Genomic DNA, 25,537 nt, shown 5'->3' on the forward strand with positions numbered 1-25,537 from the left:
ACTTCGAATGTTCGAATAGGGAGTTTGTCCTGTGGAATGGTCAAATAGGCTTTATATAAATATAAATAGTTAAAAAACCCAAACAAAAACAAAAACAAAACAAACCCCAACGTTTTAGGCAGTGCAAAATGTTTTTGGTTATCACAACTTTTTTACTTTTATATTACACTTTTCCACTGAATAATTTGTGCAGTGTGTTTCTAATGAAATGTGGATTACTTTAATTATAGTGTCTAACGGTGAGGTTTCCTGCTGGCGCAAGTATGCATTCTATCCGTTCCGCAAAGCAACCTTTCGGTAATCGTAAGTACCACTCTAACCATTAAAAAGTTTGTGCAAAACAAAAAAATACCAAACAAAAAACAAAAAACAACACAAAAACAACGTTGGATAAGGACTATTCAGGACATTCGTTGGTATTGAATATGCTCGAAGTATCTTTGCCAGTTTATTTGTGATAATTGCCGAATGTATAAGACACGAGTTATCTCCCATTATTTGTGTGAAGGTTGTATTGCTTGAGCTAGTTTTTTGCAAAAAGACGAGTTTAACAAAGGTATTATGTGTCTATTACTTTAATGTTTTACAGAAATGAGTTAGTTCGTACCCTTCCTTGAAAATCATTATGTAACTCTTATTTGACGTCTACGTTAGTGGCTTATAACTGCCTCATATCATTACGTCATAATTTACAACAGTACAGGCATGAGGGAAGCAAGTAGACTTTGGCGGGGGGGGGGGGGGGGGGGGGGGGGGGGGGGGGGGGGGGGGGGTGGGGGGGGGGGGGGGGGGGGGGGGGCTAACTGATATCAAAGGCGCAAAGCAAAGTTTATAGGGAGTTGGGGGGTAAGCTCCCCCGTAAAACTTGAAAAATAGATGTTCTCAAATGCAATTTCCAGCATTCTACAATTATAATTAATCACTGCCTTAAGATTTACTATGAATATTTTTTTATTCAGAATTATTAGGGCTGGATAAAGCACCCCTAATACACACCCCTACTCTGCTCCGCCGTGCCTCCAATAAACTACGCTGCGTCGTGAAACAGGCTGGCGATCGTAGAAAAATGTTACGGCCGCGATGGTAGGTATTTACGATGGTAGTAGTGCCAAATTCGTTTGGAGGAACGAGGCGCTGGTGTTTGTAGTAGCACAAGTTACGCGAGGAAGAGGTACGTACCTCGGAAACCAGAACCAGGGGCGGATCCAGGAGTTTTTATTAGCGGGGGCCAAAACCCATTGTTGTTTATTAAAATATAATTTAAAGGTCCTTGATGGGTGGATGGGATAAGTTTGCTTTTTTTAATTCTGTAATATATATTGTTGACAAAAAATATGGGGGCTCCTGACCCCTTGGGCCCCCCCGCCTGAATCCGTGCCTGCTTGTTCAATGACTTTAACGTAGCAAAATATAACCAACAGATACTGCACTAAAACGGCGTCATTGAAAACACGTAAGATATGAACAAGTGTTAACACCACTTATGTACACATATAACTATATAACTTCATGTGCCAGTGAGGGTAACAAAAGACTCACCCAAGCTGAATATTTCCCAAAGAACGACGCCATAAGACCATACGTCACTCTTTTCATTGGCATCCTTCATGGTCTGAAGACATTCCGGGGCAGTCCATTTGATGGGAATGCGATCCTAAAACATAAGTGTTTATGAAAGATTTGTAAAATCAGTTAATAAATTAACTGTGATAGAGAAAGGGGAACTGTGGATTATATGACTTTCGTTTTTACATATTAATCCAAGGGGAGGCTAATGCGGCTGCGCACAGCCCCTGAAAATATATAGGGCTGAATAAACAAAGCCTGTTTTAGTCTGAACTGCATGCAACTACATACATTGACGATGATTAAGCAACTATGTCAAAACTATTCCGTGATCAAAATCGTGTATCTGCACAAGGTAGAGTCGAACAGATGTTTTAGGGACCCACTCCCCTAGGAGATCCGTAACAGGTTTCGTAAATTTGGCCAACAGACAGTGTTTAGCAAATGAATACAATGACATTTAGTTTCTAATATCTTAGTCGTTTGTAAGTGAACATTTAATACTGTTGGTAGCCTTTTTAAATGTCATACCCCTCCCTAGAAGTGCTGTACCGCCCCTACTACCGAGCGTTGTTTCGAAATGTCTATTAAAGTATGTGCACATCTCGTGCGTGTCACATAATTGATAAACAAAACACTATAAGGTTCAACACGAGTTATCTCTCTTGTAATAACGTTTTTAGAAAGTACATATACTTCCCAATAATTAGTACAATATCATATGTATAACAGAAGACTGGAGGGTTTTTAAATAGAAGAATATATTGCAATTATATATATATATATATACCGGCCTCGGTGGCGTCGTGGCAGGCCATCGGTCTATAGGTTGGTAGGTACTGGGTTCGGATCCCAGTCGAGGCATGGGATTTTTAATCGAGATACCGACTCCAAACCCTGAGTGAGTGCTCCGCAAGACTCAATGGGTAGGTGTAAACCACTTGCACCGACCAGTGATCCATAACTGGTTCAACAAAGGCCATGGTTTGTGCTATCCTGCCTGTGGGAAGCGCAAATAAAAGATCCCTTGCTGCCTGTCGTAAAAAGAGTAGCCTATGTGGCGACAGCGGGTTTCCTCTAAAAACAGTGTCAGAATGACCATATGTTTGACGTCCAATAGCCGATGATAAGATAAAAAATCAATGTGCTCTAGCGGCGTCGTTAAATAAAACAAACTTTACTTTATATATATATATATATATATATATATATATATATATATATATATAAATAACCCAAATATATGTAATTAATTACATTTTAAAAGAGCACTATTAAAGTCTATTAATCAATAAAACATTCACTGTCTGTAGTCATTTATTTGTTTTAAAATTGTGTGGTTAGCACTTGCTTCTGTCCAGCACATGTTTTTAAATCGCGCGTTGCTTAGTTACCAAAATTACAATACACGACTCCCGATTTAGCAGACAAAGATAACTCTGAAATGTTGTATACTTTGTCGGCTTACGAAGAGATCAAGGATGACAAGTAGCTGCAAGTGTGTGGTGTGTACTGCTGCCTTTGTTGGCGAGTAGTTATTACAGGTGGAAAATTGAATCCGTTGCGGCACTGCTGTTGCTGTTCAGGCGTCGGATGCACGTGTGTTCTTAATTTTACTCTGTCGGTATTGGAAGGCGTGTATTCCGGTGTAATGAACAGAATAACATTGACGTATAAACATTTGTTCCCGACAAACTGTGATTGGATGATGTAAATGTCGTTGTAACGATTGACGTTGTAACGAGGTGTGACTGCTTATTGAGAATTGTAAACTCACTGTTGTCTTTCATTCCTCCTCTCAGATTTACGGAAATGGTTGTTTTGTATAGGAACAAAATCAGTATGTACACCTTTTATATTATGATGTATTATAGTGACACTAAGTTGTATTACATTGCATGGACGCTACTATATATATATATATATACATATATATATATATATATATATATATATATATATATATATATATATATATATATATATATATACAGTGTGTGTGTGTGTGTGTGTGTGTGTGTGTGTGTGTGTGTGTGTGTGCATGTCTGCGTGTGGAACGTTAATTTACCCCTTTGGAGTTCTCGTCCTCTTCGTTGTTGTCTCCACGTTGAGGTCCAAACCCTGTGACCTTCGCTTGAAGAACAAAAGTCAGAAGAACATTTCTTGCTGCAAGCTTTTTGTGGACAATCTGTAATTGTCAAAATATACATCTTAACTTATTTCGTTGTGAGTTAAGTTATACGACAATCGCAGATGGACAATAAAGTATCTCTAATGAATTTAAGGATGCTATAGGTAGTACTAAACCAAATAACTTCGGGCTGGGTCAAAGTTGGAGGTGCACCCAACTTTTGATAGAGAAGTGAACACCACAAGTCCTGTGATTGGTTATAAATGTGAGTGTGTTGGTTATAAAAAAAATTAGTTTCATCTGGGCTAAAAAAGTATGCAATTTTATTTCATCTAGCAGGGTCGTACCCTCCGGGTACCCTCAGCTGCCCCCCTGAGAATCTTGTCCTTTTTTTTTTTTTAATATATATCTCCAGTAATAGCATAGAAATGTTTAATCTTTATAGTATGTTAAAAATTATTTATAAAATTTAGTGCCCCCCCCCCCCCCCCCCATGGATTTTGGTCAGGGTACGGCCCTGCATCTAGTACCACTGTGTCAAGTAGCCTTGTGCTTGGAACATGTATGGGGTACCTGTAAAAAAAAGTACTCAAATTTTGTGCGGAACTAGGGTAGTCATAGACGCTACTCGTTATCTCAGAAATGAGCAGCTTGACACCCACTTTTTTGTGATTCACTTTAAGGGTGAGGGGTGGTAGTATTTATATCCGTGGCGTCTATGTCGATTGATACGTTGCAGGTAGGAGTTTTAGCCACATATGTTACTACTGTCGTCTATGGGATTTGATTTGGTAGTATACACCCTATAGGAATGTGACACAAAAGTACAGTGTGTATCTGACGTAGAACAGACATATCATTATGTTGTTGTCTTCTTTAAAATGAAAACAATGAAATTCCAGTCCGAATATATTCTGACCCGTACGGTGTCAGTAGTTAGACCACATATATCTTTAAGAATAGAATAGAGTAGAATAGAATATAATAGAATAGAATGGAATAAAATAGATGGTTAACAACACCCCAGCACGAAAAATACATCGGCTATTGGGTGTTAAACTATGGTTATATTTTATTAATGACGTTATCCAATAATCCTTTATCTTCCACTGTTTTCCATTTTTATTATGTGTTGGTAATCTGTATTAACAGCAACCACCTCATGAGGTCAGATACGCCATGCCCTGGGACATCTCCATGGCTATACTAAACATCTGTAATATATCGTTAGTATTAAACTGAACTTACTTCTCATGAGGTCAGGTTCGCCCAAGCAACCAACATCTGTATTTATTGATAGTCAGATACGCCATGACCTGGCCAATCTAGTTGGCAATCCTCTGTATCTACACATTATTAATCTTATATTAAACTTATATTTTACCCCTCGTGATGTCAGATACGCCATGGCCTGAGCGATCTCATTGGCAATCCTCTGAATTAATACGTTATTAATCGTATATTAAACTTATATTTTACCCCTCATGAAGTCAGATACGCCATGGCCTGAGCTATCTCATTGGCAATCCTCTGTATCAATACATTATTAAACTTATGTTTTACCCCTCGTGACGTCAGATACGCCATGGCCTGAGCGATCTCATTGGCAATCCTCTGTATCAATACATTATTAAACTTATATTTCACCCCTCGTGACATCAGATACGCCATGGCCTGAGCGATCTCATTGGCAATCCTCTGTATCAATACATTATTAAACCTATGTTTTACCCATTGTGACGTCAGATATGACATGACCTGGCTGATCTCAATGGCAATCCTTTGTATCAATACATTATTAATCTTATATTAAACTTATGTCTTACCCCTCGTGACTTCAAGTACGCCATGGCCTGGGCGATCTCCATGGCAATCCTTTGCATCTTCTCGATGGTGTCATCCGTTGTCTTGCCTTGCTGGCTCGTCAGCCATTTGTCAAGCTGTCCAGTCTCGCAGTATTCCAAAACCATTATGGGTCCCACTGTAACATGGATAATGTACACTTTTCACTTAAAGGGACATTCCTGAGTTTGCTGCATTGTAAGATGTTTCCAAAAACTAAAATATTTCTACGATTAAACTTACAGATTAAATATATTTTCTTGTTTAGAATATCAATGTCTGTATATTCAGTGTGTTTCTGGTCGTCTTAATATTTGTAAGAAGCCCAAGCTGGATTTTGTCTTCAAATAATTTCGTACGTATGAAAAAAAAAAAATTTAGGAAATAAAATGAAATTTAACCTAGTACAAATATTAGAACGGTCAGAAACACGTTTAATATACAGCCACTAATATATTATGCAGAAAAATATATTTGATATGTAATTACAATCGTTAAAAAGTCTCTATTAGTCGATACAACTTAAAAATGGCACCAAACTCGGGAAGGTCCCTTTAAGTGTCAACAGGTATACACAATCTGAACGACAAAATTATTAGCATTAAATCCATTTTCAAAATCGAATCTGTCCTCAAGTGGAAATTAAGTTTTGACCTATCATGACTGGTCCACATGAGTCACTATCAGGTGTTTCCCTTCATAAGAACTGCCACTTCCTAGGACAATACACCTTTCATACTTCGTCTCTAGGACGATCGCCTGATGCGCGGTCGCTCTGGGATCGATCCCCTTCTGTGAGCTCATTGGGCTAATTCTCGTTCTAGCGCATACATCAAGACTGGCATATCAAAGGCCGTGGCATATGCTATCCTGTTTTTGGGATGGTGCATATAAAATATCCCTTGCTACAAATAAAAATAAAGAAATGTAGCGGGTTTCCTTTTTTAAACTATATAACAAAAATCACCAAATGTTTGACATCCAATAGCTAATTGATTAAAAACTCAATGTGCTTCAGTGCTGTCTTTAAACAAAACAAACTTTAACTTTTAAACATTTAACTCGTGTCTTAGAGGTCTGCCACTCCTAAAAAGTGGATTGGAAAATCTAAACCTGCACAATATGTTGCGTGCGTCTTTAAATAAAACATTTCCTAAACCTGCACAAGACAATTAACTGAAAATTTAAACTGTTGAATTGTCTGGCACTAACGAATCACTGTACAAACAATGGTATTGTTCACATGAGGTTTTTCAAAAGGTGAGCATATCCTGCACGTCAGGTGGCACCCGCCATTTGCGGAGACAATAATTGTCAAATCCATTGTTTTCATCTAAACCATGATAATTATGTATACAGAATTGAACAAAAAATCATGAAGGATATACAAGATCAAAAATATAATATATCATAAAGCATCATTAATGCCATGGAAGGAAGTGGCTTTTGTCTAGTTTGTGAGACACTAACTGAGCTCATTAAATGACCACAAACTATCCACTGACATTAGTTAATATAAATAAGTGTGTAATATAAATATAAAGCAACACACGAGGTAGACAGGACACACACACAAACACACACACACACACACACACACACTCGTGCGTGCGAGTAAGACAGACAGAACACCATATACCAGAACCAATGATGGAGTATTGGTTGGGATAGTAGAAAATTCTAAGTGTTTCTCAGTGATCTCGAAATGATTGTATATCAAGAGTTACATACACTCATCATTGTCCACAACAGCTCCGAGGAAACGCAAAATGTTTGGATGCTCTCCAACCTTTGTAGCCGCAAAGTTGATCTTTGCCATCATCGTTAGGACGTCATCTTCTGTGTGATCGTCTGAAACCAAGCAGACAAACTGATTTGATTTTTCGTAACTTGAAATAAACCGCAATACAATAATATCATTTCATTTTCATTTCAACTTATGTTCGTGCTTATTAAGGTTCAAGCACGCTGTCCTGGACACACACACACCTCAGCTATCTGGGCTGTGGGTTAGTTGTTAGTTGGTTAGTGGTTAGTGAGAGACAAGAGAGTGTAGTGACCCATTGAGTCCTTAAGAACTCACTCTGGGTTGGAGTCCGATGGCTTAACCACTGCGGCATCGAGGCCGGTAAAAACAAATCATATTATATCAAATCAAATAATATCAAAGTACACCACTGCAAGTCAGAGAGAAATCTGTGAAAATAACAAACGGTGTTTGTTGTGTGTGTGTGTGTGTGTGTGTGTGTGTGTGTGTGTGTGTCTTCAATACAAACCTTTGATCAGTTTTGCAATGACTTCGCTCTCTTGTTTAGGGGCGCCTTTCCACGTGGCTGTGTAGATTTTAGCAAACCGTCCTGTGTGGATGAGTTTCACCAACGTCAAATTGTTATGTTGAACATACCAAGGTTGCATCGAATCAAAACTCATGCTTCCGTATAGGTATATTTCGTCATCAGGCGAATAGGCATTGTTCTGCAGAACAGACAACAGTATTTGAAATAAAAACTATATACTTACAGTTGTATTACATAAAATAAAATAAATAGTATAATACCCCCCCCCCCCCCCCCACACACACACACACCTTTCCCAGACTAAAAATATTAGCTGCACATTTTGTGCTCATTAATATTTTAAAATATATAAAATTAAAGTTGATTATATCTATAACTTCCCCTTGACTGCGATTAGACTTCTCAGGGGAAAGGGGAGATCACTAATGAAAGCTAGACCATCTGGAATGTAATTTGCAATGCATCCTAAAGACGTTTAACCCGATCATAGATACACCATATGCTTTGTGTGTCAAACAAAGGCCAGTTAGGATTTCCAACTGTGAAAAATGGAAAGAAATGATAGAATATGTTTACCAACATCTCAGCACACTTTAAACTATGGCTATTAATGGACCTCTCATATGGCTATTTTGACACTTGGTCGATTGTATTCTCTGGTTGGTGATTGACTTCCATAAACACAAGTCATAACCAGTGTGATTGTTATTTAATATACGTGGCCTGTATGACGGGTGATAATGTAAAATTTATCAATGCAATATATCTTACTTATGGTAATAATTCAACCGATTCCACACATAATTAGTAAGACACTAACATGTTCAGGATAGGAAACAAACACACCAGTAAGTATGTGAACTAGCAAAATAATATAGAAGAAGGCTATTTAGAGTGGACATGTGTCACGTTCTAGATCATACTAAATGTGGCCTTTCACTGCTTTTCAGAATGTTGAAGAAGTTGTACATTCCTTAGACTCCATGTGGTAGTCTTTTTTCCCTTTCGTTTTATTTTTGTTTTATTATTATTATTATTATTATTATTATTAATATTATACTTCCCTTCTCATACAGAAGATATATAACCAGCAAATTGGGTATTCAAAATGGAAAAAGAAATGTCAAGCTGAAAATTTAATATTTTATGGTCAAACATTAACACTTTCCAAATGTCAGTTTTATTTCCCTGTCAAACATATAATGAAAGTCATGAAGTTTCTTAGTTCATCGTGAACGTTTGTAAATTCACTTTATTGGGTTTTTGTTTTGTTGTTCCTTTTTGTGAAGCAGAGAGGTGCAGAATATTCATATACAAACTAGCCTTTTGGTATACCCATCCCAAACATATCTCTCATGCTCTTTTGAAATGAACATGTATTCTATTTTATTCTGTTCTATTCATCACTTAATCTTTGCATACACCCTGGTGTGACACCCAACAGCCAATGCATTTTTAAACACCCATTCATTCATTCTGTTGAAATGAAATGAAGCCCAAGCAGTGTAAATCTGCCTTCAGAAAGCTTATCCTAGCCGAAGTATGATATATTTCTAAGGTAGATATACTATTTTAAGGCATGACAACAAACGATGTGTAACTTTACATATCTCTGGTAAGTAAAATATCGTATTGTGGGTGGAGAATTACAATGTTCTATGTGCACAAAACCTCATTTTGAAAAATCGCCATTTGAAGTTGGGAGCTGCCATATCTGAGTCACAGTGAGGTTTTTGCAATAGTTTTAATATAACAACAGTGTCTTAAAATACCATATTCTAGAACTGTTTACTATGTAGATAATTTTATTTTCTATCAAATAGGATAGATAACTCATTTTCGGAAAACTTGCAGATAGAACCTTGTAATTCTCAAGTCACTATCTATGTTTTATCTTACTAGCTGTAAACGAGGAGTACTCACAGCCACAGCCACGGAGCTGGATGACGGTGCCGCGTTCTTCACCTTGGTTTGTGACACAGAGTTGTGGATGGACACAGAAGCCGACTCTTTATATTTGTTCTGACTGCGTCTTGGAAATCGTCCGGTTCGCCACAGCAGGAACCCAATGAGCAGCACAACAAGAATAATTAGAATCAAGAGTCCTGAAATAGAAGATAAAACTACAGAGTTGTAAGTGTCTTTTGATAACAGTCCTGTCCTGTCCTAACAAAAACATAGTTAAGTGGAAAACGTAAAATAATTGTGCGTGCGCGTATGCATGTGTGTGTGTGTCTTGTTTTTAAGTGTGGGCACTTTGGGGTTATTTTGTGTATGTGGAAAATGTGATCTAATATTGGTGGAATTAAAATATGGCATATAGGGTGTGTGTGTATAAACACCCGTGGCACACATCTCCCTTGTTGTACTCGGATGATTAACCTTTGTGATCCACCAAATAGAAGCTCAAATAATATTTATCATTGGTCAAATAGTTAATGTTATATAATTTAATTCGAAACCTAATTTCTGTGATATATTGTACATACAAGGTACTGTTTTGCTTCAGAGATGTAGAGGATACTATAAAAATTAGCATGACGATATTTGTTAAAACTTGGGTAACCAAGGATGTTTCATTTTGCATTCAAATAGAGCAACAATACTGCATAATTTCTGTGATGTATTTTGCGTGTGCGTTGTCCTATTTTTATCTACATGTATGTTGTATACTTGATTTGTTTGACATTTTTATGTAGCTTCTATAGATATAGATGTTACAATGATTTTACTTGTTTTTGTTTTGTTGGTTGTTTTGAATGGACAGCCTGCACAAGACAAAATGAAAAACAATCAGATCTAAATTAAATAAATAGAAATATTATCCTAATATTATGCATGGGTCAGGCTAAAATGGCTATTTCCTTTTGAAGTTGAGTCAGAAGCGGATAACCTACTTTTATTAAAGCAGAACTATTTGGATTCCATTAAGCTGACATTTGCTTTGATGCATTACCAATAGAAATGTGATTTTTAATTTGAAAATTTAGATACTGGTGTCCACTAAAACGCGAAACAGTCAATAATGTTTAACTTACCAATAACAATACCAGCCACCGCTCCGCCACTCAGTCCACCAGATTCAGGAAGAGATTCTGAAAGTTGATAAATAACAAACAGGTGAACAATACTCCTAAAACATTCTTTCTTATATTTAGTATTCTTATTGCAAAAAAGAAAAAGAAAACGAAACAAACACAAACACAAACAACCAATAATATAATATAATATTCAACGAATTAGTTAATCTAATATTGGTACCATTTATGCAAGCCATTAAATCTGAATGACAAAACCGTTATCCGTGATCAAGACCATATATATGCACAATGCAGAGTCCAATGGACATTTTGCAAGATAGTTGTTGATTTTATGAATCTCTATCTAGTTCATCGTCTATTGGAGGACAACCATTTCCAAGCAGATCCTTTACTGGACAATACATCATGTTGCCAGTAAGAGAAAGGACTGCCACTCCCATGAAATATTCTACATAATATGACATAGTCTTTTTTTTAAAAAGAGATTGAACTCTGGACTTCCTATGTAATATGTAAAACAACTCCACCACCAAAGTGATTTATTTTGGTTATTCCTTTTCAACGATATAATACATACGTGTCGTTAAAGTAATGTTGAGAGGTTCACTCATTATATCTCCATATTGAGATATCAGTTGTATGGTGTACTTGGTACCGGGTTTTAGTCCTATCATATCTTCAGACACTGCATCTTTATGTAGCTTCTTCTTTATCAACTTGCCATCTGTGTTCCTGTAGTTGATCCACATTTCTGTCCGTTCGTGGCATGCGGGGGAGTGATCCCAAGTGATTCTAACTCCAGTCGTGGTAACACTTTCATTACGAATATGCATAGGACCCAGGACTGAAATCAGAGTATTGTGAATGTATCCTTATTGAATAGTTACGTAATCAATTAAATTGTAATGACGGATTTTTATTACTCACAAAGTCATAATAAAGGCCAACCGTTATACATTTTCGCTGCTATATATAAATTAAAGTATGTCATGATATTGTGTACATACTCATGCTCTGTTATGGTAGCAGTGTAAAAGATAGCACCCCGCCGAGTCAAAGTTCGAAGCTGTTGTTTCGTCTTGTCAGTAAAATTGTGTAATGTAATTCGAAATAGTATACCTTTACCAGGTACATTTGTGTCTGAAACATGTGCATTGTACTACAAAAATTAGGGTAACAGTGTCTTTGCGAAACTGTGGTAGCCACAGACACTTTCCGTTATATCTGAAACTAGCGACGTAACAAACAGTGTGTTTCTGACTTAGTTTAGGGTTGAGGTGTTGCAGTGTTTATATCAATGGTAAATATGTTGAGTAAGATGCTAAATCACAATAATAACTTTCACGCGGCCACATATATTAAGTAAACAGACGTATGCAGTAATGTACATGTTTCAGCTAGGAATATTTTCTTTATATAATACGCAAGTTGTGGATGATTTTTGTTTTATATTTTAGTGAATTTTGTTTATTTTGTTAAACAATTCAAAGTGTTTAATTTATCTATTATTTTAACTATTTTTTGTTAATACTCACAGGCTTCTGTTCCGTTCAGCGTCATCAAGTCAATAATCTGAAAAATATTTTATAGCAGATTTATTTTTTATGTTCAGTCACTTAACTAAACCAGCCTACTGCACGTCATTCATGGTGATCTATATATATTATGCATTGAAATTGTTTTTATTAATTTGTTAATAATAATCATTATGATTTGACAGATTGCTCATAAAAACAATTCCCCATTACTATAAGGTGTAGACATCACTTTTACCAAATTGACTGTGAACAAGAATAATAACACCAGTTGCATTCAGTAAACATAATGTTACGCCATTTATTTTGGATTCTTATGATGTTAGACATGTGATAGATCAACTTCATACACAATGTCCTGCTAAGTTATAATGTAGCCAGGTTTCTCTTGAGGGGTATTCGCCCATCAGACGCCGCTGTCCTGCTAAGTTATAATGTAGCCAGGTTTTCCTTGAGGGGTATTCGCCCATCAGACGCCGCTGTCCTGCTAAGTTATAATGTAGCCAGGTTTCTCTTGAGGGGTATTCGCCCATCAGACGCCGCTGTCCTGCTAAGTTATAATGTAGCCAGGTTTCCCTTGAGGGGTATTCGCCCATCAGACGCCGCTGTCCTGCTAAGTTATAATGTAGCCAGGTTTCTCTTGAGGGGTATTCGCCCATCAGACGCCGCTGTCCTGCCAACCCACAGAACACCCCATTGCCTTAGGGGAATTTTGTTTACATTTCTGATGCATATGCAAATCTATGAATAGCAGTTGTTTTCATTTTACTAAACCTGTTTAAAAAATACTTACGGTGACTGTACGAGTCGTACTGAGAAGCGCATTATTAAATATCTGAAACTTCAATTCAATTTTCTCGGTTTTGAGTCCATGTTTTGGAACCATAAGCCAGCAGTTGTCGATATCTAGAACTTGCGTTTTCTTTTGACACATGTCTGGTTGGTCTCTCGAGCAAAAACAATCGTCTTGTAATGTATCCTGACATTCTGATTTCTGCAATTACAAATGGTAGAAGGAATGAATGAATCAATGTATGGTTTATATGTGTGCGCAAAATAAATACCCGAACTTTTTATCTTGGTCCCAGAAAATTTTCCCATAATGCAAGATTATAACAGACCGGGTAATCCAGCGAATGCACATAAATTAAAGATTAACTGCATAATAGAATTGGTCACTTGTTAACAGCTAAACTGAAGCTCGACACTAATTTGGAACTTCAAATTAGCAGCCAGTTTCATTTTAGATGTGACTCGGACCGCAAATTTGAAACTATTTCGCCAGTTTTAATCTCAATTTTACAGATTAAATTTTGCAGGAGCCTTTAAACAGATAATTTGAAATGTCTAAACTTTATATATCCTTAGATAAATGGTGCGCGCTTAAATGTGTTTGAGAGAGAGAGAGAGAGAGAGAGAGAGAGAGAGAGAGAGAGAGAGAGAGAGAGAGAGAGAGAGAGAGAGAGAGAGAGAGAGAGAGAGATTGATAAGAAAATTGTCAAAGCGTATGCTTTAAACTATAAACTGTTAAATCATGTTAAACATTTCAGCTAAGCGTACTAGGCAGGGGTCAGGCGACCAACTGCCTCTAACTTGAGACCTTTTCACCATATATTTCCATGCACATGCGAAGTGATTCGTTTGCAACCCTATATAGCTGTTTAGTAGTAATGCTAATATGAATAAATGTTATTATACAGATTCGGGCATTTTCGGTTAATTCGGGCAAAAGACAGCCTGCCCCCACCCCCTACAAAAATGGGAGCTCGTACGCCTATGCATTTCAGCATTTTCATGATCGTCGAAATTTGTTTTGTAATTTAGATTGAAATAGGCAGATGGAAATTATCTACGTTGTCTGTCATAGAAATATTCAGAATTCTCAATAGGATGGCCACAGGCACAGAGTGGATTGTCTGAGATAAAACGTTTATATTTCTATTCATTTAGGTCTCTAATACTTAGGCGAAGACGATAGTGTAATATTTTAGACCGTCTGTCACACGTGTAGAAATATGATGGAATTTTACTTTTGCTTGCATTTAAATGTTTTTTAAAGCAACTTTCTGATTCATTGGTAGTTTGTTCCATAATTTAACTCCTTTTGGGAAGAAGGAATCACAAAACAATTTTGTTCGACTTCTATATCCGTGTAAGTGAGATGACATCATGCAGCCGGTATCGAGAATGTTTTAGACAATTGTTCGGACAAATAAGCTGGAATCATACCTTTCTTCTCTGATAAAGGTAAGAAGCCAGTTTGTTTATATAATGACTGATGAGACGTTCCACGAACAACACCACAATTAAATTGTCCGAATATTTTCAAGCTACTGATTTCCTAAATAGCCTATATTTAAGGGAGGGGAGACAACTAGTCATTTTTATACGTTTTATCAATAACAGTTTGCACGTGAAGTTGACATTCACCAGACTGTTGAAAAAACACTCCCATATGTTTATGGAAATTTGCATCTACAATTTCCTCATTATCAAGATACAGTGGGATTAACCAAGAGAGACTAAATTTAACAAACCACTTTTTGGCCCATTTGTTTATACGTTATAGATCAGAGTTTTAAATATTGCTAGCAGTTTGCGGTTCACCCACTTTAGTATATATTATATATATAATTTGGCGACATGCTTGAGCTACTGAGCCATAGGCACTTTGTCGCGTAAGACACAAAATTTGATTACTCTCCCCTTGTTTTAATCGAACAATTATAATACCCCTCTAGGCACAATTGCTCTTTTGCGCAAAGTGATTTTCAAAAAGTTGAGGACAACGGCAAGTTTGAAAATATTTAATATTGTAAATAATAACCAGAACATATTTAAGATTGATAAAATACGATGCCAAAGGCTAAGAAGAAGGGAGGCAACGTGCGTAAAGAGCCAGTTGGGACGAGAAAGAAAGGCAAGTCCAAAAAAAAGCACAACGGACTGAGGATATTTACACTGACAACGCAGGGCCCATTTTGGGCAACGACGAACGGAATGTGAGCCAAACTAGCGCGGCAGGAATACGTTCTACAAGTAAACCAACTGGTAAAGAGAAACATGCTGGTATTACGGAAATAAATTCGGCAGCATGAGTAGGAATCCAACGTCCCCAAAACTCTTAATTGCGTCGTTGGTGATATTTTAAATGATTCACCAAATATTGCTAGCAACGTACATAGTTACAATAGTAATAGTTCGAGTCAATCTTTGTAACCGATGGAAAGAACTAAAGCAGACTGAAATAAACTTCAGAAAAGATATTGTCATGTTTGGCATGACTAATAACAATAACAGAGGGATGTAGGTCTATTTATAAGTGGCTTGTGTACGTTTATACTATGTGCTTTGAAAACCAAAACTGTTTCTTGGTCTGATCACTGTATTTTGTTTCAAGTGGTAACAAGGCGAGATATAAATGAAATATTTTTCTGGCTGCAGAGAAATTATCTGGTTACTTACTGGTACAGTGGGGATTCTGAATGAATGAGTGAATAAATGAGCAGATGATTTCGTTCGTACAACTGTCATGTTGATGCTATGAATACCACTATCCACGTCCTCCACGGTCAAGGTAACCCTACAATAAATATTACAACAGTTACTGACAATGATTTCATTTAATAAACATAGTAAATCGGGATTATCATTTGCACCATGCTAACTTTCGTGAATTTGTTTCACTGGAGTGAACGGATCACACATGTCCATCAGTAGTAATGGCACTTTCATAGTAGCATGACCTACGCTTCGTGACCTTGAACTTGTGTATTCTTCTAGCTTGACCTTGCCATAAGGAAGGATCCTCCGTAAGGAAGGGTTCGTGTACAACATCCACCCTAGGCTAGACCGCCTTAGGCTGGTCTAGACCTTCATGGATAGTGTCATTAGATTTTCACACTTCCTCTTTAATGTGTACTTTACATAGTTTATCTGCTTCATATTTGCTTTGATCATGCGCGTACGTGTTATTTCTTTGTTTGTTGCATATATGGTTGTTTAATTTAAACAGTTATAGCGCACTGGATGCTGAATGGCTACCTAACTTGTGTTTACATCCTTTAATTTGATATACTGTTCTCACATGTATTATTGATTGTTTTAAATAAAATATTTGAATAGCTAATCTTTGAGAAGTTTCACAAAGACGACGTGCTTGTACTAAACGGTATGCTCGTCCCGCATTGTAGACGAGTCTGAAAACTGGAAACGCTGCATGATTAAAATGCGTCCCAACCAAATATGACTTTGTTAAATAAAGAACAAATGTTTTCATGCAATGAAAATAACGTGTATTAAGGAAGGCCAATACATTTAATATAAATATCGTACAAAATAAAGTAACAAAATTGTGTGACCTTTCAACATCGCCTTACTTTGACGTGCACATACGGTTTAAATTGCAGTAGCAGTTGCCTTAGATATGTGGCGTACTGGTTAAATGATGGGACTACAATCTGATAGGTATTGTGTTCGTTTCCCAAGTGGGCAGTTTTTAAAAAAAATACATTTTTTTATTTTTTATTTAGGAGCAGCTCACCAATGGTAGCCACGTATGTCGCAAAATATTTTCAAGCAGAATCCTACAAGCATTATTTCAGTATAATTCGAGGGTATGTAATAAAATCAAAAGGACCTACTAGGTGGGTATGAGATTGAAATGTTTTGAAATTCGATTTTTCATGTGCTTTGACAAAGTATAAACAGCAGATGTCTTACTATCATCTTTCTGAAAAGTATTAACGGATATTAATTTCCAAGAAACTTTGGTGTGTCTATGTATAAAATTCCTTTATTCACTATCATATATAAATACCCTTCTTTACGCTTAAAATGTGCCATGTTCTTTGTATAGAGAGAGATAAAAATTTCATTTGATTACAAATATTTTAGTATGTCTTTCGAGATGTTGCTGTTGTCTTATTTAATGTAATATCATGACAAACGGTGCATTTCTACTACCATATATGAAGTATATTGTTGATAGCGTTTTTTCTTCTTTCTAAATAGTCACAATATATGTCATATTCACGCTCATTCATCAGACGTATACCTTCATTATCCAGATCGAATGGCAGCTGTCCTTTTCCCTCCTCACCCGTTCTAAAACACTGGTGTCTCCGCAAGTCATCCCCGTGTTCAGAGACCAGGCCATAGGTATTGGAAGAATGTATAGGACTTTACCTCACCACCTTCTTCGTAGTGTATTTTCATAGGCAGCTTTGCCTTTAATGCATTCAGTTGCATTGTTTGCATATAATTCCAGAGCTGTTTCTCTGACGATGGCTGCCCATCTTCTGAAACATCCATCGTTATGTGTGTTCTTTTATTCCATTCAATTTCAGCCACGCAGGGCACCACTTCTAATCCACTGGTACGAAGGCGCCATGTTAGGGTGTTGTCGGTTTCAAGTCCACCATGAACTGTTTGTAGTGATAGTGGGTAGCTTCTTCAAACTGTTGAATGATATGATGAGAGTTTTCTGAATATATCTGCCGAGCCAACGTCAGGACGTGATGCTTTTCGATGAAATTGTTGAAACAGTGGCAGGTAATGGCAGATGCTCCGCTGTGTCTAGTTTTTACTTAGCAAGAATGATCTACTGTTCGAGAGCTATAGTCCGTCACATCCATCTCTGGAAATGTTATTGTTTGTAAATGATTTCGGTTTGGTAAGAAAATAAGTAAAAGTATTTTGAAAATAACAAAAAATTACCATTTTTTTGTGTGCACTTGAAAGAATATAATGTTCGTAAATAAATAAAATTGTAATACATACCATAGTAAGAAAGCAACGCTTACAGCGTTATGGTTGCCATTTTGGTTTTATGAACTGGTGTAGTCTTAATACGACATAACTCTATTTGATTAATTTCATTACAAAGGGAACAACAAAAATATAGCAAGACTATACCAGTCTATACTACATAAATGGTACTTTTTATTATATGCAAAAGACTTTTACTTTTCTTCTTACGTGAAATCAAACCGAAATTATTTACAAAAAAACCCCATACATTTCCATAGGAGGATAGGACGGACTATAATACAACAATAACTCTATGTTTGACGTTAAATGCCATTACATTGATAATGTTTTAATTCGTTGGTAACAACAATTTGACATATTAATCACTAATACGCACGCAACAGGAAGAAACCCCTCTGCACCTACATATTTAACCAGAACATTGTGGTAGGCAGCAATTCCGTGTTTTTGTTATAGAGTTATCTCTGGCTGCGAGAGCGACCATAACCATCCAAATGTCCATCTAGCTCTCGAATGGCAGAGCACTCGGGCTAGTCTTTGCTATGATACAGGTTCCCATTGATGGCAATCACCGAGATGTTTCTGTGAACAAATCGGTGATGAGAAAATCTTTATTGGTCGTGCACATCAAGTCGTCCAGCATGATGACATTTCTGGAATCTATATAACAATATTTTTTTCCACTATCACTGTACATATCTAGCTCACGGTCTGGATTCAGTCAGCGGATCAGTAGCAGCCTAGCGTGGTCGTGGCTAGTTTTTGTTTTCTGGGTTTTTTTCCTGCTATTAGTTTATTTTAATTACCTTTTGGTTCTACTTGCTACAATGTTATTTAAACAATTGAAAAAAACATCAACAAACAACATATTTCCATCACTTCATATCACTTGATATTCGGCTATTTTCTGCTAGTTTGCCGAAATTTGTGTCATGGAAAAAATTAAAGACGCATAGGTGTCAGTGTATGGTAATTTCTATTTCACTTTCTTGCAGCTAGGCGTTATTGCGAACAACTATATATAAATTAGGACACTGTTTAATAAAGCCTGGTCACATGGAAGTGTGCCCGAACGTACTACACACTTTGATACATGTACATCTTTAATTTTATTCTGATTTCTATCTCCACTGACTTGTCACAGATTAGATAAAATAATATGTTGTGGGTATCTGCTAATACATTTGGGTAATGATCGTTATGCCATATAATCACTCTTTTAGTTTTAATCGTAGTGTGCACAGCTATATAGACCAGTTCTATTTATGTGCATACATATTTCGTTCAGTGCTATGCTTGGCCATTCAAATATTCTTTTGTCCATCTATTAAGGCATGTACTTACTTCGATCCAAACCTGTGAATGGTTGGAACATTTCTTCTAAACTTAATTTCATTCAAAGCGCTTGGTGGTGAATCATCATAGTGAACCCGGATCTTGTCAGTTTTATTTCGACCTGTGATGTCCGTAGCTCGAACCCATATAGTGACGGTGTCTCCTCGACTTGCATAATTAGGACTGACAGTTGTGATCAGAGTAGAAGAATTTAAAGTTCTCCATCCAGTCGTCGGCTCGTGTTGTCCTTGCCCTCCTCTACTGTCCACCTCATGGGCAACCTCGAACTTGACGATGCCGCGGCTGTTGTCGATGGCTTTCACTGTCCTTGTGCCATCGTTGTCATCGTTCGTAATTTTCTTCAGGCCATCTTCCAGTTGCTGTGGATACGCTTTCACAGGGTTAAGAAGTTTGTTGTCTTCGTGAATCTTGTTAACGAAATGATTCTCCCAGCTAACGACCAGTGAACTGGTTATATCAGAAGTCCAGACATCTTCGCCGAATCCTGTACCTGAAGCTATTTTCATCGCCTCAGAATCGAGTGTGATTTCAGATGATGGGTCATACAGACATAAGCGTCTGATAAAGACAGAGTTGTTTGCCAAATCTGATGCTTCTAGGATGAACGAATACATCCCAACATCTGTCGTTTGGTAAGAAGGCGTCACGCTACTAAGATTTGCGTGCATCACTTCCTCTATCTTCAAAGGTTTCAGTGGATATTGCTCGTGCAGTCTACCGCTAATGTCTGGCACCAGTTTGAAAACTTCCCATGCGTAACGGAACATTCCAGACAAAGAGTCAGTCCAGCCATTCCAGTTCAAAATAATTGGAGTCTACAAGAAATAAATATACGCATTATCACAGCAGTCGTATAAAAGCTCAAAGGCTATGAGAAGTCAGAAATCAAGGGATGTTTTTCTTATTATTTTTTCTTATTTCTGGCTCTTAGAAATGTTTAGCACGCATGGCCCAAACTTGCTATGTTCACAGGGGTCCATTATCCCACAGCTAAGGCTTGAATCCATGATTGAACATTATCACCTAGTGTTTAGGGATGGATTTGTATTTATGTAATGCCAGTTCAATTCTAGTGATTTATCAATTTGTTACATGAAGTCCATCTTATGGGTCTGTTTGCACTTACTTCTGAAACATGGATGTCATTATCCACGCTAAATATGTTGTTTCCACAGGACGGAGTTTGTAGTTTACAGTGTTCTGGTTTGGCCGTATCAAAGCGAAACTCAACTACCTTCTCACTCCATGGGGATTCTCCAAAAGTGTTTGTGGTGTATAGTCTATTAGGACTATCAGCATACACCACATCACGATATCCACCACTCTTAGTTCTGTAGGTCACAGTCAGTCTGAAAACAGTGTCACTGGTATTTTAGTAAATGCACTAAGCTAAATAGAACGTTTTCTTAGAATTGATTTTAACTAATTTTAGTACATGCAAGTAAATCTTTATCAACATCATCTCCATCACACTTATTATTGTTATTATTATTTTTGTCGACTCTGTTGTGTCATTTTTAAAGAAACGTTCTGGACCGATTTAGTTGAAATTTGGTAGATAGTTGGGTATTTCGGGAGATTGATTGTATTTCACAAATGTCTGTATAAGTGATGTGTATTAGCCTTTATCGTGAATGATGTATAATTTCTGTTTGTAGAGCAGTTTCTGTGAATCTGACAAGTGAAATATCTTGATAATGCAGATTTAATTTCTACTGCCTATTTACAAAAAAGTTTAAAAATTAATCTGATGCCTACTTTTGGAGAAATAGGGGTTTCTAATGTTGACCCCAGCCTTTTTCAGGCAATTTGTTTCATGTCTAAAACACAAAAATCAGTGTAACTCGAGACATTTTCAACTTACACAAATATTGTTTTCGCTGTCATAATCTACTCGTTATAGCGCAATACACTGTCGATTTACATTTTTGTATTTTTAAAAAATATTTCAGATAGATTCTTCAAATGAAAGATACACATTTTTGCACTGTTTATATATTGAAATCTATGATTAATCATTTATTGCTTTATTAACATGTAAAATATGAAACAAGTGCAATGTTATTTGTATAGGGTTTTATGTGTAGGTTTTTTAAAAAGTATTATTGTTGTTTGTAAATTACGTTCTGGGACGATTTGGCTGAAAGCTGGTAGTTGGTTAGGTGACAGTGTGTGCCTGTATGTGGGTTGGGGGTTAATTATTCATATAATTAGATAATATAAGTAAGTCTGATAATAAGTGACAATGGGTGCATGTATGTGGGTTTGTTTTTGTTTGTTTTGTTTTTTGTTGTAGTTTTTTTGTTGTTTTGTTGGGTGTGTGTGTGTGTGTGTGTAATTATTACTGTAATGGGATTAGTGGGATTATTAGTAGTGTTGAGCCATCTGTAAAGGAATTCTTCAGACGTCTGTTTTGTCATTTTGTAAGAAAGACCCATATAACTGGAATTTAGTAGGTAGTTACGCCAACCAGGGGAATTCATTGTATTTTTTTTTAAATATGTTTACAGGCTATGTGTATTATCTTGTATCGCGAATTTCGTATTGTATGTCAGTTTCTATGACATTTACAGTTAAAAACTCTTGAAATTCTAGATTTAATTCCTACTGGTATCTACATACAAGTGTCGAAATATTATATTTATCCTCTGCTTGCATGCGGGGGAATTGGGATTTCTAATGTAAAGTGAGATCCTTTTCAGGCACTTTTTTTCATTTTTAAACCCCAAAATAAGTGTAAGTCGAGAAGTTTTGAAATTACACCAATTTTATTTTCACTGTTGTAATCTACTCTTTAGAGCGTAATAAACTGTAGATTTACATTTTTTAATTTTTGAAATTTTTTACATAGATTTTGCAAATGAAAAACACACATATTTGTTCAGTATATATCTTTAAATCTCTAAAGGTAAAAGAAATAAAATTTATTTGATACGACTGATAAGTGACTGCTTTATTATCATGTGAAATATGATACAAGTCTATAATATACACATGGGAAAGAGAGAAGGGTAGAGGGAAGGAGAGAGGGGGTTGAGGGAAGCAGGGAGAGAGGGTCTGTGACGTGCGAGTGCATAGCCCTGACTGCTTTAAGTGCTATCCATGGGTCGGAGAGAGAGAGAGAGAGAGAGAGAGAGAGAGAGAGAGAGAGAGAGAGAGAGAGAGAGAGAGAGAGAGAGAGATGTGTGACGTACGTGCGAGCGCACAGACCCGACTGCTTTAATTAATTTTTCGCCTCTGTTGTGTCATCTTGTGAGAATGGTTCTGGGACAATTTAGCTGAAATTTGGTAGGTAGTTGGGTACTTCGGGGGGATTGATTGTATTAAAAAAATATGTGTATAGGTTATGTGTATTGGCCTTAATCGATTTTTTTTGTTTTTTGGGGGGTTTTATTTTTTATTTTTTGTGTGTATTAAAACTATTTTTTGTGCCGTCTGTTTTGTCATTTTGTAAGAAACGTTGCGGGCCCATATAATATGATATTTTGTAGGTAGTTAGGCCCACCAGGGAAATTGATTGTATTAAAAAATGGTGAGTATAGGTTTTGTGTATTGGTCTATCGTGAATGTCGGATTGTATGTCAGTTTCTATTAAATTTATAGGTAAAAACCAAAATATTCTAGATTTAATTTCTACTGTCCATCTACATACAAGTGTAAAAAAATATTGAATTAATCTGCTGCTTGCTTCCGGGGGAATTGGGAGATCTAATGATAAGTTCGTCCCATTTCAGGCGGTTGTTTTTCATTTGTAAACCACGAAACTCGGTGTATGTCGAGAAGTTACAACAATATTGTTTTCACTGATGAAATCTACTCTTTAGAGCGTTATCAACTGTCGATTTACATTTTTTTATTTAAAAAATTTTTCAGATAGATTTTGTAAATGAGAACTACGCATATTTTTGCAGTTTATATCATTAAATCTATGGAGGTGACAGAAAGAAAAAAAATGTATCTTAGGATTAATCATTTACTGCTTTATTAACGTGTGAAATATGTGCAACGCTATTTGTTAATATGGCATGACATTTAATGAAATAGCCTAACCACAATACATTCTGCATGCGTGATTCCGAGAGCTGTAATAAGATGTCAGTTAGAGGTCAGCCACCAATAGCTGTAACTGGTCTTAACTGGGGTTTTTAAAAGTATTATTGTTGTTTGTAAATGAAGTTCTGGGCCGATTTGGCTAAAATTTGGTAGTTGGTTAGGTGATAGTATATGCGTGTATGTGGGTTGGGGTGAGTAATTATTGCTGTAATTAAATAACATATAAATATGCCTGAATAATAGGTAACAGTGTGTGTGTATGTATGTCGACTGCGGTGGTGGGGGATTATTGCTGTGATTAACTAACATATAACTATGAGTAATAGGTGACAGTGTGTACGTGTATGTGGGTGGGTGGGTGTTAATTATTGCTATAATTCATTAATCTATAAATATATCTGAGTAATGTACAGCTATTCTAGCTTGAGAATCTCCGTCATTAGCGCTTGCAGTTATATTTATTATTATTATTATTATTATTATTATTATTATTAATTCGATATACAAAGGAATAAAGTGTCAACAATCTCATTTGTTTTCTCGACAAAGCAATATCGTCTACTATCTTAAGTTAGAAATACACTTGAAGAGGTGACAGAACAATTCTATAATTATGAAGTGGAAGGTAACATGAAAGCCACGAATTATGCAAGGGAATCCGAATGGCATTCTCCCCAAAAAATGTTTAGATGACCTGAAACATAATTACCTGTTACTGTATGTGAACCTGGTACTGCGTGTTGCATACAGTGGATGTATGTCAACCTGGTACCGCGTGTTGCGTACAGTGGATGTGTGTGAACCTTCTACCGCGTGATGCGTACAGTGGATGTGTGTGAACCTGGTACCGCTTGTTGCGTACAGTGGATGTGTGTGAACCTGGTAGCGCGTATTGTGTACGCCAATACCTGGCGTGCTCCTTAATATCAGGTGACCCCTACACGTGCTGTGCAACGTGCTTCTAACAAACATGTATGCGCGGAATGTGACAAATTCAGGAAATGAATGCGTTTTATTCTGCAGTCCAAGACATTTAGAAGTATTACATTTTCCTCTTACGAGAGTTACACAAATAATGTGTGTATATATATATATATATATATTTATTTATTTATATATATATATATATATATATATATATATATATATATATATATATATATATAAACACATTTTTTGACAAATGTTTAAAGAAAATCACTAGCCCCCACATGAGCTTTGGCTAGTGCCCTATCTAATACAGTGATACAGTTGATAATATCCACTACCCCAGAACAAACATTCACTAGCCAGGACCAAGGGCTAGTGGATGTGTCAAACCCTGATATTAAATAACTGTGACCTTTTCCTTACACGTTTTTATTAACAGGTAGTACTAAACCAAATAACTTCCGGCTGGGTCAAGGTTCGAGTGCACCCAACTTTTGATAGAGAAGTGAACACCACAAGTCCTGTGATTGGTTATAAATGTGAGTGTGTTGGTTGTAAAAAATAATAGTTTCATCTGGGTAAAATAAATGTGCAATTTTATTTCATCTAGTACCAATGTGTCAAGTAGCCTTGTGCTTGAAACATGTATGGGGTACCTGTAAAAAAAAGTACTCGAATTTTGTGCGAAACTAGGGTAGTCATAGACGCTACCCGTTATCTCAGAAACGAGCAGCTTGACCCCCATTTTTTTTCTGATTCACTTTAAGTGTAAGGGGTGGTAGTATTTATATCCGTGGCGTTTATGTCGGTTGATACGTTGCAGGTAGGAGTTTTAGCCGCATATGTTACTATTGTCGTCTGTGGGATTTGATTTGGTAGTATACACCCTATACTTGTCAACCTAACGCATGTCTAAATAGGTGCGAGTCGCTCGTATATTTTGTGTTGTCTTATTTCATTTACCCGGGGGTCTAAATCAACAACCAACACGATGACGGAAGACAGGGGTAAGTT

The 25,537-nt window shown here is 36.6% G+C and overlaps 1 protein-coding gene across 1 annotated transcript in view; it reads right to left on the reverse strand.

The window, feature by feature from the left end:
• LOC121382898 overlaps positions 1 to 25,537 on the reverse strand; it is a 54,157-nt gene that overhangs the window by 19,991 nt on the left and 8,629 nt on the right. The window contains exons 3-16 of the mRNA XM_041512580.1: positions 20,667 to 20,889; positions 19,529 to 20,355; positions 15,878 to 15,995; positions 13,206 to 13,406; positions 12,413 to 12,449; positions 11,455 to 11,721; positions 10,875 to 10,931; positions 9,760 to 9,941; positions 7,816 to 8,014; positions 7,271 to 7,390; positions 5,524 to 5,678; positions 3,635 to 3,754; positions 1,540 to 1,654; positions 3 to 29 (exon numbers count right to left, since the gene is read on the reverse strand). Of these exons, the coding sequence (XP_041368514.1) occupies positions 3 to 29; positions 1,540 to 1,654; positions 3,635 to 3,754; positions 5,524 to 5,678; positions 7,271 to 7,390; positions 7,816 to 8,014; positions 9,760 to 9,941; positions 10,875 to 10,931; positions 11,455 to 11,721; positions 12,413 to 12,449; positions 13,206 to 13,406; positions 15,878 to 15,995; positions 19,529 to 20,355; positions 20,667 to 20,889 (2,648 nt within the window). The remainder of the gene's footprint in view (positions 1 to 2; positions 30 to 1,539; positions 1,655 to 3,634; positions 3,755 to 5,523; positions 5,679 to 7,270; positions 7,391 to 7,815; positions 8,015 to 9,759; positions 9,942 to 10,874; positions 10,932 to 11,454; positions 11,722 to 12,412; positions 12,450 to 13,205; positions 13,407 to 15,877; positions 15,996 to 19,528; positions 20,356 to 20,666; positions 20,890 to 25,537) is intronic.

This window comes from Gigantopelta aegis, chromosome 10 (genome assembly GCF_016097555.1).
Source record: "Gigantopelta aegis isolate Gae_Host chromosome 10, Gae_host_genome, whole genome shotgun sequence".
NCBI lineage: Eukaryota > Metazoa > Mollusca > Gastropoda > Neomphalida > Peltospiridae > Gigantopelta > Gigantopelta aegis.